This window comes from Littorina saxatilis, linkage group LG2 (genome assembly GCF_037325665.1).
Source record: "Littorina saxatilis isolate snail1 linkage group LG2, US_GU_Lsax_2.0, whole genome shotgun sequence".
NCBI lineage: Eukaryota > Metazoa > Mollusca > Gastropoda > Littorinimorpha > Littorinidae > Littorina > Littorina saxatilis.
Genome location: NC_090246.1, coordinates 77,703,552 through 77,721,894, shown reverse-complemented (window position 1 = coordinate 77,721,894; position 18,343 = coordinate 77,703,552). Strand labels below are relative to the sequence as shown.

General features: G+C 44.7%; 1 protein-coding gene across 1 annotated transcript in view; it reads right to left on the bottom strand.

The window, feature by feature from the left end:
- The window catches only part of LOC138959774 (titin-like), a 533,368-nt gene that overhangs the window by 174,017 nt on the left and 341,008 nt on the right, over nucleotides 1-18,343 (bottom strand). The window contains exons 238-247 of the mRNA XM_070331384.1: nucleotides 14,071-14,376; nucleotides 13,443-13,745; nucleotides 12,163-12,468; nucleotides 11,533-11,680; nucleotides 10,972-11,129; nucleotides 10,302-10,607; nucleotides 8,221-8,523; nucleotides 7,367-7,669; nucleotides 6,626-6,931; nucleotides 5,979-6,284 (exon numbers count right to left, since the gene is read on the bottom strand). Coding sequence (XP_070187485.1) covers nucleotides 5,979-6,284; nucleotides 6,626-6,931; nucleotides 7,367-7,669; nucleotides 8,221-8,523; nucleotides 10,302-10,607; nucleotides 10,972-11,129; nucleotides 11,533-11,680; nucleotides 12,163-12,468; nucleotides 13,443-13,745; nucleotides 14,071-14,376 — 2,745 coding nt within the window. The remainder of the gene's footprint in view (nucleotides 1-5,978; nucleotides 6,285-6,625; nucleotides 6,932-7,366; nucleotides 7,670-8,220; nucleotides 8,524-10,301; nucleotides 10,608-10,971; nucleotides 11,130-11,532; nucleotides 11,681-12,162; nucleotides 12,469-13,442; nucleotides 13,746-14,070; nucleotides 14,377-18,343) is intronic.

The following is an 18,343-nucleotide window of genomic DNA, read 5'->3' as shown; positions in this document are numbered from 1 at the left end:
AAAGGTCAACAAGACTTTAACCGTGTATGGAGGCTATTAAGCCCAAAGATGTGAACTTTCAAGGTTCTTGCTTTGAAAAACTCTGAGAAAAAGGTTATGTTTTTTTTTTTTACCCACACGAGACCCTGCTGTGACCTTCACATTTCTCAAGGATCAACCTTGAATTCTCCATGTTGAACAATCATTAAGCAAAAGCGTTGTTTGAAGTTTGAAGGTTCTAGCTTCAAAAATCTCTGAAAAAATATGTTTCATCCGTTTTCTGAACCACATGTGACCCAGCCGTGACCTTGAAATCTGACAAGGGTCAACAAGACTTTTACCATGCATGGGGGCGATTAAACCCCAAATGTGTGTGAAGTTTCAAGGTTTCAACTTAAAAAACGTCTGAGAAAAATATACATTTTCCTTTTTGGACAATGTGTTGCACGCAAGACAACACGACAAACGCTCGTGTTATCATTCTTTTACTTTAAGGTCGACTTGCGTGCCCGCTCTTTCGCTAATCTCAATTAAAATTCATCTTAGAAGTTCGGTTTTATTACGCTTTTAATTAAGAAGATTAAACTAAGACAACAAATAGTTAGTTTTACCCATTAAACTCGATAAGGTAGTGACATTTTATGTTGAACGCAAGAAGGTGTCGCACGCAAGATCTGAAAAGATGTTGACGACATAATTTCAACACTTGATAGCGCAATCGTGGTTCGTGATTTCTTCACAAATTTTGAACACAGAATGTGTCACGTGGTTCCGTAAATGAAGTAGATCTTTGTACATGTAAATTTTGTTTTTAAAAGAAAATAACCGTTAATTACCGAACATTTTGTCGCACGCAAGATATGACGAAATTTTCAAATCGTTTTCAAAAATGCTGTTCAAAAGTTCTGCAGTCTTTGCTGGATTACTTGAAAGACAGCAGTTTGATACACCGTTATCGCTTGACGTGTCGACATCAATTCCAGAGTTTTTGAAAAAGAAATTTAGTAAATATCTGCGATTGAAAAATGTATGCCGTGATGACGAATCATCTTGCGTGCGACACCTTAAAATTCGGTTATCGAAAAAAAAAAATTCTCTCGAGATTTAGATTTGACGTTTGGTCTCGTCTGTAAAGCGATGTTTCAGGCATTCAATCAAACTAAATGCAATTCATTTGTGCTTCTTGTTATTTTTCTGTGGCATATTCAAAACACGAGGTATCACGATGTCCTTTTTCAGATGGCCGGTTTTGGCGTTATTTTTGACTTTAAACAAAGATAACTTCAAAACCGTTCAAGTCAGACACACGAAATTATGTCCACTATCTCTTCGCACATTCATCCACACACACACCAATTTTCAGCAGACACACGTTTTTAGAAACATTTTTATTGTAAAACAAAGTCGTCTTCTGTTCTGTGAGCACCTTTTGGCACTTAGTCATATACGTTTTTTCAACAGACTTCGTTTCACTAATTTTTAAAAGAGCTGTGAGAGTAATGAATTAAACTTAGATACCTTCGCAAGAGCAAACAGATGTTGATTGTATCACTGTGCACTTGTTAGGCATTCTTGTGAGTTACTGAGAATGAAAATTACTTTTACTTTTAGTAACACCCTATCACATATAAATTAAACTTGAAATAGAAAATCGATTATACTTTTAGTAGCACGCCACATGTATCACATATAAACAACCTGAATTAGCATGTGGTACACCACAGACAGTACAAGACAAGAAGATAAACAATAAGCAAACATGGTTTAGTCTGCATAACTTTATTAGCAACAGTTATCATACGGGGTTAGAACACGTACAGGGTGAGATCTTAACCACATCTCTTAATCAACACTGCACTGTGTATATCACATAAAGTTCTATTTGGTGTATGTGTGTGTTCAACTGTTGCTCTTTGGTAGGGATAACAAATCACATTGATCAACCGGGGGTACTAACTGGTGTTATGGAAAGGTAACAAAATCACAGTACTTTTCCAGTCCAACAGACCGCAAGTCAAGAGCTCAGACTAGTTGGGTTAACATGTATGTACATCACCGAATGAGTTATCACACTGTTCATCATAATACACTATTTTTCTGAATGCAGTATTTTTCTGATTGCAGTTTTTTTTCTGTGTTTGGTTACACAATCTCAGCTGGACATTTGTTCTTTTCTCTGTTGCAATCAAAGTTTTTTTCATTTTTGCAGATAAATTGTAAGATGCGTTTCTTATTATTGTAGGTAAATTCTTTCATCATACAATATAAAATCTGAGTTTAATTTGAGGATGAAACAGCAAAGAAGACATTTGAAGCAGCAGGAATGACAAAGATTTTTCTTCTAACTTTATAAAAAAAACCACTTTTTTTTAAAGATTGTTCAAATGATTAATAGACGCCAAAAAGGATTGTGACAAAAAGCAAAAACCGAAAATGTATCACGAAAGAGGGTCAGTTTGTGTCAAATTGCGCCCCATAAACAAGAAAAGATAAATGTTAGCAGTCAGGGATTATGAGAAATGGAAGGATGCAATTTGAGACATCGAAAGACAAACTTGAACCATGTTAGTTATGTTCGTTTTTAGGGCTAACCGATTCAAGACCTTGTCAAGTAATTGCTTTTTCTCCGTATTATTTCTGGTAGCTGTCTTTGGATTTTTTCTTCCAAACTTTTTTTGTTTTGTATTTGTATTTTTCCATTTACATGTTTTTTTCTTTCTTCACGCTGAAATATAAACAAGCTGAAATGAGCTGAAAATGGCCAGTCAACTAGGGAAAGAAGAAGAACAAATGACTATGTAACAAGCAGCTATGAATTGCTAGAAATTAAGGTACACTAATCTAACTGTACAGCACAGTGCTTTAGCACCTTTGCTCATGCAGTTACTGCAAAAATAAGTTAAAACTTTAAACGTAGTTGATGACATTTGCAACAATTCCTTCTTATTGAGCTTACTAATGTCATTCCCACTGCTTCTTAATCAAATAGTCCACATAGCACAACAGAGTATAAATGTTACACAGAGAAAACTTGTTAATCCAGAAAAAGAAAAACAGCATAGTAAAGTATAACATATTACTTCAAGAAAACTGGTTAATCAAGAAAAAAATAACCTGAGGATGATATCGTGTTAAATAACAAAGAAGGCCCAAAAAAACACAAGCTGACAGAAAACACATCTAGAAATATTTAACTGCACACTCCATGATTTCGACCACCATAACATTACTTCTCATGGAAAACAACAAAACTTTAATTTCCATGGTCATCAACAGGTTACATGACACAAACACAAAAAAGGGTTTAGCAACAACACCGAGGAGTTAATTGCACAGAATGTCTTGAGAACTGTAAACATAAGTATTCTCCAGCATTAGCAAGTTAGGGTTAGGATACAACAAAAGCTTTAACATGTACAATTGAGGTGTCGTTATGGCTTTATCAACAGCCGATTTCCGTGGTCCTGAGGTCATCCTCATTAAAATCTTCCCTCAATGGACGACAAGTCAATGGAGTCCCAGACACAACTTAGTGGGTTATCAGCATACACGCGGAAAAAGTATTCGTATCGCATGATATTCTGTGTTAGATAGACATCGATGAATGGCTCGAGGTTAGCTTCTTTAAACCAGGCTGACCCTGCGTACTCTGCAAACAGTGCAGGTGTTATGTGTTAGTCATCAGCCATGAACGTCAAGAAAGTGAAACAGATATCGCTGAACAGATATCTATAAAGCTACAATGTGTGATGCTGTCTGCAATATTGGCAAATTCACTTCTCATTATATCAAATTGTGAACTCTGTTGGCACATTTGTCAATCTTTTAAAAGAGGATATTCAGATCCTGCTGTTTATTGAGATTTCAGCTGAGGTCAGTTTTTCAAACAGAAACTGTCATGATGAATTCGTATGTTCCACTTTTGATTTTGCTATGCAATTTTTCCGAGACCTTTGCAGTGCTAATAAGTGGAATGTTAACTGTGCAACATCACACACTGTCACTTACATAAATATTATCAAAAACAACATTCACAAATTTAAAGAATTTCAAATACAAAATGTAGCAATTCCAACTGCATGATTATGATAGAAGGTTTCTTCTTGCTTTAAACCTTGATCTCCTTTTTTAAAGAGGTAATTGCAAATGTATTATAAAGCCAACCCTGTAAAGGTTTTAACATTTCATTTGCAAACATAAATGTTGTCATTTCTGTCACCAAGAACCATGCATCCATTATAAATAAATGACAGAACATGTCGTAGTGTCCAGGATTAAAATGACTGAATAAAAAAGATTGATGATCGATTAACTGTACCATTTTGAACCAAGTATTGGGCAGTAAAAGTTTTTAAGATTTCATTATACTACATGCATATCAAAATAAGCAGTTCATAATCATGCTTACACAAATAATGAAGGAGGTGTCTGGCTCTACAAATCTTATTTGAAAGTGTTATTGCAGAAAACATATTTACAATGCTTTACTGTAACTAAAATGCAAACACAAGTTTAGTCATAAAGGGTTAATCCAATGGTTAGCTGGAAAAGGATATCTAGACACTATGTTATGTTCAACAGAAATATACTACAAGCAAAACAAGAGGCGAAGCCTTCAAGGCTCACGTAAGAAATCGACAAACAGTAACACAAACTCAATCACTCCGTCACACATACACACACACACACACACACACACACACACACACACACACACACACACACACACACACAGTAAGCATAGGTGAAACTATGCAAGAAAGCGAGACCCTGGATCTGCCAAGAAGTCTCGGCCCGCTCACAATAACAATGACCGAGACTTTCAGTAATTCCTTTGCGTGACGTCTAACCCTCTTACGTCATACTGTGACGTCTTCAAATAGTTTCTATCACACACGTCGAACACTTTTGACCGAGACTGACGTAATCCATAGACTCGGAAATGTTAAAGTTTCTACCACAGACATACACACATACATACATACGCACGCACGCACGCACGCACGCACGCACAGACAGACAAAGTTTATCATCGCATAGGCTACACTTACGTGAGCCAAAAACAACAGAACAATATTATGGTTGAGAAGAAAAGGACACACACACGGTAAGAGGAAAGCATGTAAACTAACATGCAGTAAAGTATTTTCAGCTCATTTCAGCTTCCCTTAATTTGGAAATAAAATTCCACTACTGTGGCTGCCCAGAAACTATTTTCAGTTTGATATCAAGAGGTTTTTCAAATGTTCTTGTTTGTACCAGACATACAAGTTGAAACATTCAGTACTGTAAAGATACTGTGAGAAAACTACAGCGGCTTTAGCAGGTTCATCTATCCCAAGTTCTGAAATGGAGATGTGATGACAACCAGAGCTGATTTTCTTCAATGTACTTGCTTCTGTTTGTCATTGTTATAATATATTTGGCTGTTGTTTTCGTTGCTTTTTGGGTGTTGTTGTTTGTTTCTCCGAGGGAGGGGGCTGCTTTGGGGATGTGGGTAAGGGAATTGTCCTGATGTTGTTGTGTGTGTTTGGAATGCAAACAAGAACAGCATATAAAACAAATAATACAATCTCTCAGTACTGAACTACACCCCCTGTACCTACTCACTCAATACATCATACCAGATAATTATGTGATGACAAATCAAAGTTATCATCTGAAGGGCTACCAAACATTAATTTGTGTGTCTGTTAACGAGTGCTACAACAGCCTCTATGCAGGAAAGTGGCCACTACGAGACAGAGCTTTAAAGCCCTCACACCCCCTTTGTTAAATCCAACAGAAAAATACACGGACTGCACTAAAATCTACACTTTTCAGGGAAAGGTCAAATACACCCCAAAAACACCACTGCAGATCTGTTAAATCCCCCCCTGGTACAATGCTGGAAAACTATCAGACTATCTACTTTGGGCTTTGTCCATGAAAGTCTTCACCCACTTCACCCCAAACAACAACAACAAAACCCAGTGTGTAAGACAAAAATGTGTACTCACCGAACACGCGCTTGGGCACCACAGGGAACTCGGACTCCAGCGGCTCGCTGCGTCCGTACTTGTTCTCTGCGTAGATGCGGTAGTAGTACTGCGTGTTCTCGGTCAGGGCAGCACTGGTCTGGATGGTAACATCAGCGTCAGTGCGGCCGCAATACATCCAGCCACGGTGGCCGTCCTCGCGGCGTTCAACAACGTAGCCAGTGAGAGGGGAGCCGCCGTCGGAGGTGGGGGGCTGCCATTGGATGGTGGCCGAGTCGCGTGTGATCTGGAGCGTCTTCACCGGTGCTTGTGGCCGTGAGGGGACTCCTGCACCACATGAGCAGATCCATATGTTGTCAAGATATGATTTCAAAACTTTTATTAAAATAAAACACCAAGTGTTTTGATGGTTCTGGTCACTTTACACATTCTGCCTATTAACATGTGAGCATATCTGCCAGGAAGAAAATCAGTTTAAATGAATACATGTAGTGGGCAGTCATAGTCTTTATGCTGATAACGCATGTAATGGGTCAAATTGGAAGATGAGATAAGGAGGGAAAAAAAGACAAATACAGACCAGCACAAAGTTGAATAATAGAAGGATCAATATTTGTCTCACAGAACCAAACTAAGCAGTGAAGGTCAAAAGGGTGTGGCCAACTCACCAAACTGACTCTTGGGCTTGAAGGGCAGCTCATTCTCCAGGGCAGGGCTGAGGCCGACCTTGTTCTCGGCCATGACACGGAAGAAATATCCAACATTCTCCAGCAGACTTGACACGGTGGCAGAGGTCTCATCTGGTGAGAATTTGCCAACGCGAACCCATTTGGGTCGGCGAACATCGGACTTCTCAATGACGTAACCAGTGAGTGGTGAACCACCGTTGGATGCTGGTGGTTGCCATGACAACGTGATGCTGTCTTCTGTAGAACCACTGCATTCCAGAGGTCCTTCTGGTGCCGATGGCTTGTCTGTGAATGGGTAATACAAAACATTGTGTGATTATCTTTGTAAACATTTCTTTAAAGAGTCTCAAGAATTAATCTTTCTGATACTAGCCTTCTCACAATTACAGAATCAAACAGTACAATCAGGCACACACACATGCACATATCCATGCAAGGACACAAACGCATACCTGCCCACTCACAACTAAAATTGCTGAAATTGACTTCTATGAGCATTGCATAGTTAGAAGTCCACACACACACACACACACACACACACACACACACACTTTCTGTCTCTCTCTCTGTCTCTCTCTCACACACACACACACACACACACACACATACACACACACACACACACACACAAACACACTCACACACACACACACACACACACATTTATACACACAAAACCAACCACCCATCCACCTCGATTAATCCACACCCTCCACTCACCTTTCTTCTTAGACGGAATCACGGGAGATTTCATGGTGGCAGGTTCACCAACACCAGAAGTGTTCTTGGCCCTGACCTGGAAGAAGTACTCGTAGCCCTCGATCAGACCGTCCACGTTGAAGACGTGGGTAGCGAAGCCAGTGTCAGCCACGCGTGTCCAGGAGGCGGCTTTACCCTCGCGTTTCTCCACAACGTACGAGGTGATGGGAGCTCCTCCCTCCCTGGATGGTTTCTTCCATGTGAGGGTGACCGACTCCTTGTCGATGTCTGTGCACATCAGGTCCTGTGGAGGTCCTGGTGGCTCTGTGATTATGAAGGGAGGAAAACGGAGTCATTATCACAGGACTTGAGGCCTTCCTTAATTGAGTCTGAAATTGACTTCGCAGTCTTTTTATCAAACACTCAGTGCCAAAGCTTTGTGCAGCGAGATTTATGAAGTAGGCTTTGTGAATTCGACTAAGCCCAATTAACATCAGGCTTTCTATTTAAAATAACACTCTAGAACATTTTCTAAGGCGACAATTCTTACTTTTAAAATTTAATTCGTCATTATGCTCTCAGTAGTAAGTGTACATTCTTTCCATCCGCAGCCCAGTTTTGTTTAAAGAGGTATAGCAAACACATAAAAAGCCTGCAATACATTTCCTGAATTTGGAATCAGCAAAAAGGTGAAGCAGACCCTGGCCTTCTGATTCCTATCACACAACAGTGCAAGTTAATTTGTTGCCTGTCAGCTCATTTGAAACATTTATATGCAGTTATCTCAGATTGCAAGCTTTTGGGTCAGATAAAATAAAATATAAGTAATGACTAAATATCTCAATAATTGACTAAATGACAGAGCTGAGACTCACCGATGAGCCGTTCAGGAGTGATAGGCTGGAGCATGGTAGTAGGCTCACTGAGCCCCTCCAGATTCTCAGCCATCACTCTGAATGAGTAGGGACGTCCCTCCAACAAATTACGGGCCTTGATGGTGGTCACATCAGGAGTTGTCTGCCCCACACGGGACCACTGCTGTCGGCCCACGTCGCGGCGCTCAACCACATAGCCCAGAATGTCAAGGCCACCGTTGCTGTCTGGTGGCGACCAGCGGAGCATGACCGAATCTTCCTGGATGTCTGTGGCTGTGAAGTCTCTCGGGGACGATGGTGGATCTGATTGAAGGAAAAGGGACACAGCATGTTACAGTTATCACATAAGAATCATAAAAGTGTATGACTAAACCACCTGCTCTAACCCTGCCCCTAATATTTTTGAAAAGAAGTAATCTTTAACCCAAAAACAACTGCGAGTCTATTCAGTGTTGTTCTGCCAACATAATTAAATCTGCAAAACTTCTTCAATACATCTTCCTCCACAACCATTGCTTATCTGAAATGCTGCCAAACATCTGCAGTCATGCACTTTTGCTTGTTTGTTTTTTTCACAACAAAGAATAAACAAAACCATGAAATGATTAATTCTTATCTAAACAAAAAAAAAGGATGAAGGGTTAGCCTTTATCCCTAAAACACATGAAATCTGATCATAATGTACGGTGGGACACCCCCCCCCCCCTCCCCCCCCCCCCCAATTTAACCTTTAGCACTCCAGATTGCAGCCAGCATTACTTCCCCTGTAGCCACATTATTTTGCTTACCTATAGGTAAGAACAACACCCACTAACTTTCAACACTTACAACTTCTTTTAAAATGCACTAATAAGCATGAAACTTTGTGGTTGTGATGGGGTTATATTTAACATTAAAATATTTTTGTTTGCATGCATCATTTATTTTCTTAGCATAAATACAAATAAAAAATGAAAAGGGGTTGTGTTGGCTAGTCCGTGGAATTTTGTGAAACTAACCAGTCTATGCCTGGTGAAACTCCTTTGATCAGGTAATCATGTTGACCATCCAACTTCCTGATCCTGGTATCTAAATAAGTATATTTGTGGACCAGTGCATGTCATGGGACGATTTTCTTAATAGTTCGGTTAGCAACAACAAGCAGAGAAAAGCTTTGATCTCTACTAGATCCACAGGTCGCCATTTCCGAACACGCAAACTTTTTACGTCTTGTCACTGGCTTGCTTTGCACTGAATTTGAGTCAGTTTCTACGCAGTGTCTCTTCGACAAGCAAGTCAAGCATTTGCTACGCAGTCAGATTATCGGTAATGTTTGCTGGTCCTGTCATTTCACTAAACTGGACCAGCCACTGTTTGTATCCATCTGCACTTTCGTAAATTCCGTTTCGTAACCGTCACTGTCACTTGACAAACTGTCATTTTTTTCACCGCGATACACAGTTCATTGCGAAGATCTTCCTCGGTAATTCGTTCGAATTCCGCATACTTTTTGTTGTCAAGAAACAACTCGAAAGAAAGTTTCAAACTCATCATCCTCCATCTTGCTTGTCGAAGCGCTAAAGTACTTTATCGATGCAAAAACAAAAGCAGAAAACTTCGACGAAACCGACTCAAATGCAGCGCAGACGACACGACGAGATAACGGAAGGAAGTGAGCCTCGCTTTGGCTCAAGTGCCGTTAAAAATACCGTTATTCTCGTATGCAAATACGAACGAGAAGTTGGTCATACGAACAAGCCTTGTGCTGGCAACGCAAATCGCCGCTGGCTGGCAGGGGGGGGGGGGGGGGGGGGGGGGAAGGCTGGGCGACGAAAATCGCCGAAGCTGGCTGGCAAAGGGGGGGGGGGGGGGGGGGGGGAATGGCTGGGCGACGAAAATCGCCGCTGGCGTGCTAAAGGTTAAGGCCTCGTCCCTTTTAAGACCTTGTCTTTCGCATTTTGTGTTCATTAACCCTGTAAATTGACCCCCATTTTAAGACTTCCTCCTTTTTAAGACCTGATTTTCTCAGATTGTTGAGGTCTTAAAAGGGGGGTTCCACTTAGCTAGCAAATCATCATCAGCATTTATCCATCACAACTTACTGTAAACACTCTTGGCCTTGATGGGCGTCTTGAGGTCGAGAGGCTGTCCGACACCGGCCTTGTTCTCCGCGTACACACGGAAGTTGAAGTCGTGGTCCTTAATCAGACCCGACAAGGTGTGGGACGTCACGTTGCCAGCCACGCGAGCGGCACGCATCCAGCCTCCTCTCTGGACGTCCAGTTTGTCAATGATGTAGGCAGTGATGGGTGTGCCACCGTCGTCCAGGGGTGGTTGCCACGACAGCACGATGGAGTCGCGGCCCTCGTTCTTGGCGATGAGGGGTCCTCGTGGTGCCCCTGGGGTTTCTGTGTGGGTGAAGTGGTGATGAGGTTAAAGTCTGTTCTTAAGACTTTGTTCACAAGTTGTTTTATTTGCTGTTAATTTTTGCCAGGAGACGGCTGTGGTGTGCATATTGGCTTTTGAATAAGAGAATGTCTCTGTGCCTTAGTGTGTGCATGTCTGTGTTTCAGTGTCTGTGTTTTTGTCTATTTGTGTATGTTTGTACTTGTCTGTGTCCATAACTGTGTCAGTCTGTAAATCTGTCTATGTATGTGTATGGATGCGTGTGTCTGGGAGTATCTGTCTGGCACTCTGAGAATGACTTCATCAACAAACGACAACCACATGCTCTTCTTCTTCGTCTTCTTATGACAACCCTTAACAAATTACCAATAGGTCTGCTGGGTGTGATGGGCGAGTCCATTTGCACAGGCTTGCTGCGACCGATGGCGTTCTGTGAGCTGATGCGGAACAAGTATTCCTCGCCCTCCTTCAGGTTCTTCAGCGTGTGCTTGGACGCCTCAGGGTTGACCTCTGCCATGGTGGACCTGTACAGACACCACAGAAGAATGTGGGTGAAACTCAGCAGGAATAGTGAATGGAAAACTTCTTCTTCTGAGATTGCGGGCTGCGACTCCGTCGAACACTCGTATACACGAGTGGGCTTTTACGTGTGTGGCTGGGTTTTTTCCTGCCTTAAATTATTGGCTGTCATACTCCGATTCTGGGTGAGAAGGAAAAACATAAAAGCAATATGAGCAGAACCGTCTTCATAGACCACAAGGTACTTTTCTTCTTTGACAATAGGCGTTTGTATGCAATAACTATGATGACATCTTGTATGTTTCGTATCATACGCCTCAAGGTGGAACGGCACAGTAAAAAGATGCTGCTGCACAAATTTCACTACAAATCCTAAATTTTCAATCACATAACACATGACACACTGACCAGTCTTTAGCTTTGCTGTCCATGGCTTCAATGATGAATGCTGTGAGAGGGGAGCCACCATCATCCAGTGGAGGCAGCCAGTCAAGTGTGACGGTGTCTGCGGTCACTTTGGTGGCCCGCAGTTTGCCTGACGGAGGCCCTGGTTTCTCTGTAATTAAGACAATATCAGGACAATGTTAAAACCATTTATTACAGTGAATCTTTTGTCATAGAGAGTTCCAGGCATATACTAAATGTACATGTAAATCCACACTTGTTTATATAGACAAATATTCTCCAATGTGACAACAAATTGTGTTTTGGGGTTGTTGTTGTGGTTCTTTTTTTTAAAGATTTTGTTTGCATGAAATAGTGATATAAATTTGTCAAGAGGCACACCAGTTACTTCAATGCTCTCCTACTTTTCCTTCTCAAACATTTCCGCAACCTGCTATACCACCACAGGGCACATGTGGAAAGTGATGACAGCGTGGAAAGTGATGACACCATGAAAGTTCAACGAAAATTCAAACCGACAACAGCTTCTACTCTACGTCAGTGTCACAATTTACATCCAAAAATCAACATCTACCAAGGAACTCCTAACAGGGACAAGAAATTTCAACATATATAAGTCCTACAACCCCTCACCTGGAGCTCTCCTGCATGTGACAGGAGCGTCAGACTCCAGCGGTGGGCTGAGACCCTCGTCGTTTTCAGCAAAGATTCTGAAGACGTAGTGGCCTCCTTCCATCAGCTTGTCAATTGTGCAGGAGGTCGTTCCCGGACGCACAGAGTCGGCCTTCACCCACGTCTGGCGCTTGGCCTCGCGACGCTCGATCACGTAGCGCTTGATGGGCAGGCCTCCATCCTTCTCCGGAGCCTTCCATTGGATGGTGACAGACTGGCTGTTCACTTCGGTCACTTCCAGGGGTCCCACTGGGGCTGTTGGCACCTCTGCACACAGCAATAGAGCTTGGTGTTAAGCCTGTCCTTAACTGTGCGAAGACGACTATGCGAAGCTGGCTGCACAAAGCTTTAGCACTGAGTTTTTGGTAAAACAAAGTCTTTGCGCAGTTGACTTTGGGCTACTGCCTTTTCAGTGGAACTCCCTTTTAAGACTTAAAACGTCCACCCTTTTGGGACCCTGTTTCCTCACATTTTCTGTTCCCTTCTTCTTCTTCTTCTTCAGCATTTGACGATGAGGGATTCTGTTCCCAACCTCTGAAAGTTTACCCTCATTTATTTTGTACTTTCTCCTTTTTCAGACCTGATTTTCTCAGACTTGTTGAGGTCTAAAAAAGGGGGGTTCCCCTCTGGTGTTTTTGACATTAGAGTCAGCTACAGACATTTGACAAACATAAAACAAGAAGCTGCTATAACTATGTAACCAATCATCTGGATATGCAACAATTCAAAAGCAATGTGGCTGAATGTTAATACTTGGCCAAAAGAATCAAGGAACCATGGGGACCGGCACAGTTGGCCTAGTGGTAAGGCGTCCGCCCCGTGATCGGGAGGTCGTGGGTTCGAACCCCGGCCGGGTCATACTTAAGACTTTAAAATTGGCAATCTAGTGGCTGCTCCGCCTGGCGTCTGGCATTATGGGGTTAGTGCTAGGACTGGTTGGTCCGGTGTCAGAATAATGTGACTGGGTGAGACATGAAGCCAAATATATGTCAAAGCAACACCGCCCTGATATGGCCCTTCGTGGTCGGCTGGGAGTTAAGCAAACAAACAAACAAACAAACCATGGGATGAGTGCATTGATGTGCAACAGTCAGCTGCTCGCGGTCCTCCAATATTACAAATCGATTCATTGACCCTTACTTATTCTTCACACAAAAAGACAAATATGAATAAAGCCAAATATAAACATACACATACAGAGCAACAAACAAGTAGACAAACAAACGAAACAGACAGCTTACTGTATGGACTCTTTGGCACAACTGGTTCATCCAGCTCTGTGGGTTCGGACAAGCCGGCCACATTTTCGGCCATGATGCGGATGTTGTAAGATGTTCCCTCCTGCAAGTAGATAACCTCTGCAGTGGTCATCTCTCCGCGCACACGGTCCACATGAGCCCAGGACGTCTTCCAGGTCTCTCGTTTCTCGACAATGTAGTTGGTGATGGCTGAGCCACCATCATTCTTGCTGTGTTTCCAGGTGACGACCACGGAGTCACGACGAATCTCGGACACTTCAAGGTCTTGAGGGGGTGATGGGGGTTCTGGGGAAACAGCAAAATGAATTGGGTGTGAAATGGCATCCAGAAACACCTGATCAAGAGAGGGATATAGCTTTTACATGCTACACACACACTTACCCACTTTTATTTCTCTCTCTCTCTGAAACACACACACACACACACACACACACACACACACACACACACACACACACACACTGGCTTTTGGTGAGCCATAAGCAAAACAGCATGACTAATCAATCACAAATCTATTCAGAAGTGCATATCTTCCAATTAATCATGACACCACCTCTCTCTCCCTCTCTCGTCCACTAAACACAGAGAGAAAAGTCTACCGTGCACTTACTGACAGATTTCTTGGGGGTGGCAGTCTTGTCAGCCACACATGGCTCGCTCAGACCGTTCTCATTCTCGGCCAAGACAGCAAACTTGTAATTCTTGCCAGTTTCAAGGTCCTGAATGGTGGCTTTGGTGTCGTAGCCACCCACTTTGCCAGCATCTTTCCAGGTGGCACCAGGAGTGTCTTCCTTGAACTGGATATGGTACCCTGTGATACGAGCTCCGCCATCATTGGACGGGGCCTTCCAATCTAGGGTGACGCTGTCTTCTGTGGTCTTGGTGATGTTGACCTTGTTCGGTGGCCGTGATACTTCTGTTGTTAGGTAAGAGAAAGGGGACATTTCAGCCATGGAAACAAATATGAATGTCTTACAAAAGCTTGCTCATGTAGTTATACAAACATGCTCTACCTACACATATATTTCTGAGCATGCAGATTTGTACTACTAAATGACACAAACTCGAAGAAATGTTCGATTGTGAAATATGCTTAGGCTGACTGTAAGGCTTCTTTTTAAGCCTACTGTCTATATGATACTTACCGAGACAGTACTATTCTTGCACATTATCTATTATAGGCCGAAAAAATTGGACAAAACGCTGAGTGGGTACAATTATCTCCCATAACCATGCGCCACCGTGGATCCCAAGCACTGTCCGAGTGCTTCCCCCTTACAGGATGTAGGTGGCGCGTCCTCTTTCTTTATGAGCTGCAGACCCTCAAAAAGCCCATAACATATCAAGAGGGGAGGCGGGAGGGAAACTCTAATAGTACTGTCTCGGTAAGTATCATATAGACAGTAGGCTTAAAAAGAAGCCTTACAGTCAATATAACACTTACCTCGACAGTACTATTCTTGCACAGAATACCAGAGTGGTGTGAGGGTGATATGTAGAGTATTAAACTCCTTAATCAAAATCACTTAAATCCAAGGATTAAGATACCCAGGCAATTTTCGAACAGTACTACCGTAAAAGAAAATATACCCAAGAAACATACCTTAGACTGACGTGACCATGCTAGCAACCACTGCTGTGTGGTGAACTCAATGTCAAAGTCCAGGCCACTCAAAGCTTGAATACCACTGAGTCTACGGCAAGTGGCTAAAGCGATGAGGAACAATTAGTCTTAAAAATCAGCAACTTGATACTGATGCCTGCCAGGGGTTCAAACTCATTGCTACGCAGGAGTTTGAGGACCAGAAAGACATCCCCCTTGGGAAATGAAACCCGAGGTTTAGACACCGCTGCATTGCTAATACCCGAAAGGACATTAGCGATGAGGGAGGACCTGATCAAGTGTTCAGTTCTGCGACCAGTAGCGGCCGCAATCGTGGAAGCGATGGCAGATCTGTATCCAAGAAGAGTCTTAGAAGAAAGACTCTTCTTTTGATACACTTCCACCAGGAAGTTGGCCAAGTCCTGTGTTGAGGGATAAAGCGGCTTTATCCCCTTGGACAAGGCGAAGGTGGCCCAAGCTCTCCAGCGTAAGTCGTAGAGCTGATTAGTTGATCGCCTCTTAGCGTTCAAGGAAAACTCTACTGAACTCTTGTGCAATCCTAGTGCAAGCAGTTTGGAGCGCACAAGAGCCATGCGGTCAAGCACAGACTCTCTGGACGTGGATGAGGGAGGCATGATCGAGGCTGGAGCAGACCTCCCCCGTCCAGATCCAGAGGTAGAGGGTCTACGTGGGTGAGACCGCGAAGATCTGGAAACCACGGAGCTGTTGGCCAGTAAGGCGCGACCAAAATCAGTCTTGGTCGTTCCTGCAGATATTTTGCCAGCACCCTCGGAATCAGAGATGTCGGGGGATAGGCGTAAGCATCGAGGAGCCTCCACAAGAGAGTGAATGCGTCCAAGTGGAACGCATTCATGTCTCGAAAGGGGCTGACGTACCTGGGAAGCCGAGCGCTGAATCGAGTTACGAACAGATCGATCAGAGGACGGTCCCACCTTGCCCACAGACGCTGTAGAACGTTGTGAGCGATGGTCCATTCTGTGGAGAGAACCTGATCGCCCCGACTGAGAATGTCGGCCAGGGCGTTCAGTTTCCCCGGAACGAACTGGACTGACATCCGGACCTGATTGGTCTGGCACCAGAGCAGAATCTCCTCCGCCAACAGGGAGAGGGACCGAGAATTGGTGCCCCCCTGGTGGCGAAGGTAAGCTAAGCATGTGGTGTTGTTGTCCCCGTTGAAAATCAGAGGGGCCAAGGACAGGCCGAATGGGAGGGCCCGAAACTCGAACACCGTGCCCTCCCAAACGAACCGGAGCAGATGTCGGTACCCCGGGGCCACCAGGATGTGGAAGTAAGCATCCTGGAGGTCCCAGACATGGCCCAATCGTTTGGCCGGATGGCCAACCGGACCGACGAAGGGGTTTCCATCTTGAACTTGCACCTGTGAAGGTACAAGTTCAAGGTGGAGAGGTCCAACACCGGCCTGAACCGGCCGTCCTTTTTGGGGACGGTGAACAGGCGGGAGCAGAACCCCAGAGAAGGCTGAGAAAGGGGGTAGACCGCCTTCTTCTCGACCAACGAGTTCACCTCGTCCTGAAGAGCCTGCCATCTGGCAGGCTCTCGAGGAGGGGGGAACGTCCAAGGTAGAGCGGACAATGGAGGTTGTGACGACAGCGGTAGAGAAAACCCCGACCACACCACCCTCAAGAAAAACTGGTTGGAGACCAGTCTGCCCCACATGCCGCGGGCCCGAAAAAAGGGAACCGCCGGACGAAAGAGGGGCAACTTGAGGGGGCGTCAACGTAGGGCCGGGACTCACTGAAAATTCTGCTGGCGGGCAGGCGCAGGCTTGCGACCACCCCCCCTGGTGGTGCTGCTTCCCCTTACCTGTCTGAGCACCCTTCGTCTTGCTTGGGAACGCAACAGGCGTCTAAGAGGAGGAAGAAGGAGGCAGTGAAACTGGCTTCTTCTTCTTCTTCTGAGGCTGGGAGCTGGAGGTGACTGTAGCACTTCTCTTACTCCCCGCCGCCGTCGCCGAAGCAGCGAGGCCAACCATCAGAGAATCAGTGTTCCTCTGGCGTGTGGACTCCACCACAGAACGAACAGTGTCCGGATGAAAGAGGGAAGAAGGCTGAGGAAACGTGTTCCTCAGACTCTTCCTCATATCCGGAGGCACTATAGAAGTAGGCAGAAAATGATCACGGAACAGGGCCAATAAAGTGGACCCGTGTTCCAATGGCCAATTCTGCCGCAGACGTCACGCACGATCGCACGGCATGCAAAGCCCGATCCACTCGAACCGTGTCAAGGACCCGAGTGGAATCGGACTCTGCCCGATTGGGAGGGTCCAACAGTGTGGACAGCGTGCTCATCCATGTCAAGGCCTGTGATTGGGCCTCGACTGTGGAAGAAACGGTGGCCTCAAGATTGTGGAACGAAGCAGAGCTCAGTTCCACCTTCTTGACCGAAGGCACCTCCCCAACGAACACATCACCGTCAGCCCCACCCTAAACACTCGAAGTCTGGAAAGGGAGAGTTCGAGAGTCAAAGGGAAAAGGGAGGGACGAAACAGATTGGACACGAGGAAACAGTGGAGGTGCGCCTCCCGAAGGAAAGCATGGCACTGAACCCGCGTCCTCCCGAGGAACATAGGTCGCGTTTGCACGTGAATCTGTACTCCTCAGGCGATGTGCTGCCGCTTCCACCGTGGCACTTAGACTAGGGTGGAACGCGAATTGCCGGCGGCCGGATCGTTCATAAAACGAGCCGCCGGCAGACGCGGCGTGAGCCTCCCGCGCCCGGGCCGAAGCGGACTCAAAGGACGAGAGGGCGTCTCAGGGAAGGACGTCCTGAAACTGTTCAAACGTCCTTCTAGCTGTGCGAGGACGAGCCTCCTGCCTCTCGTCCTCAGACCCCGGGTCCACGTCCTGTGTGTCAACACTAGACGACAGACGCTTAAGAGAGGCATCCGTGACGTCAAGACGCCGCGTGATGTCTGTCATGTACTGTTGGAAAGTACGAAGCATAGCTTCGGAAGTTCCATCAGAAACCGGCAAGGGTAGAGGTTCAGTGTTAACCTCAGGGCGACCCTGATCCTCCTCCCTATCGTCCTCCGACTCACTCTCCTCTTCACTTCCCGACAACTCCTCAAAAGCAGGAGTGTAGGGAGCTTGAGGGGGAAGAGCCGAAAGCGATGAAGCAGGCTGTGAAGAAACGCCCACAGAAGCAAGAGGCCGCGAAGACCCCTGCCCCAAAGACGAAACGTCTCCAGCAGCCGAAGGGGGAGAAAAACAACAACCCTGCGACTGTTGGGTCAGCCCAG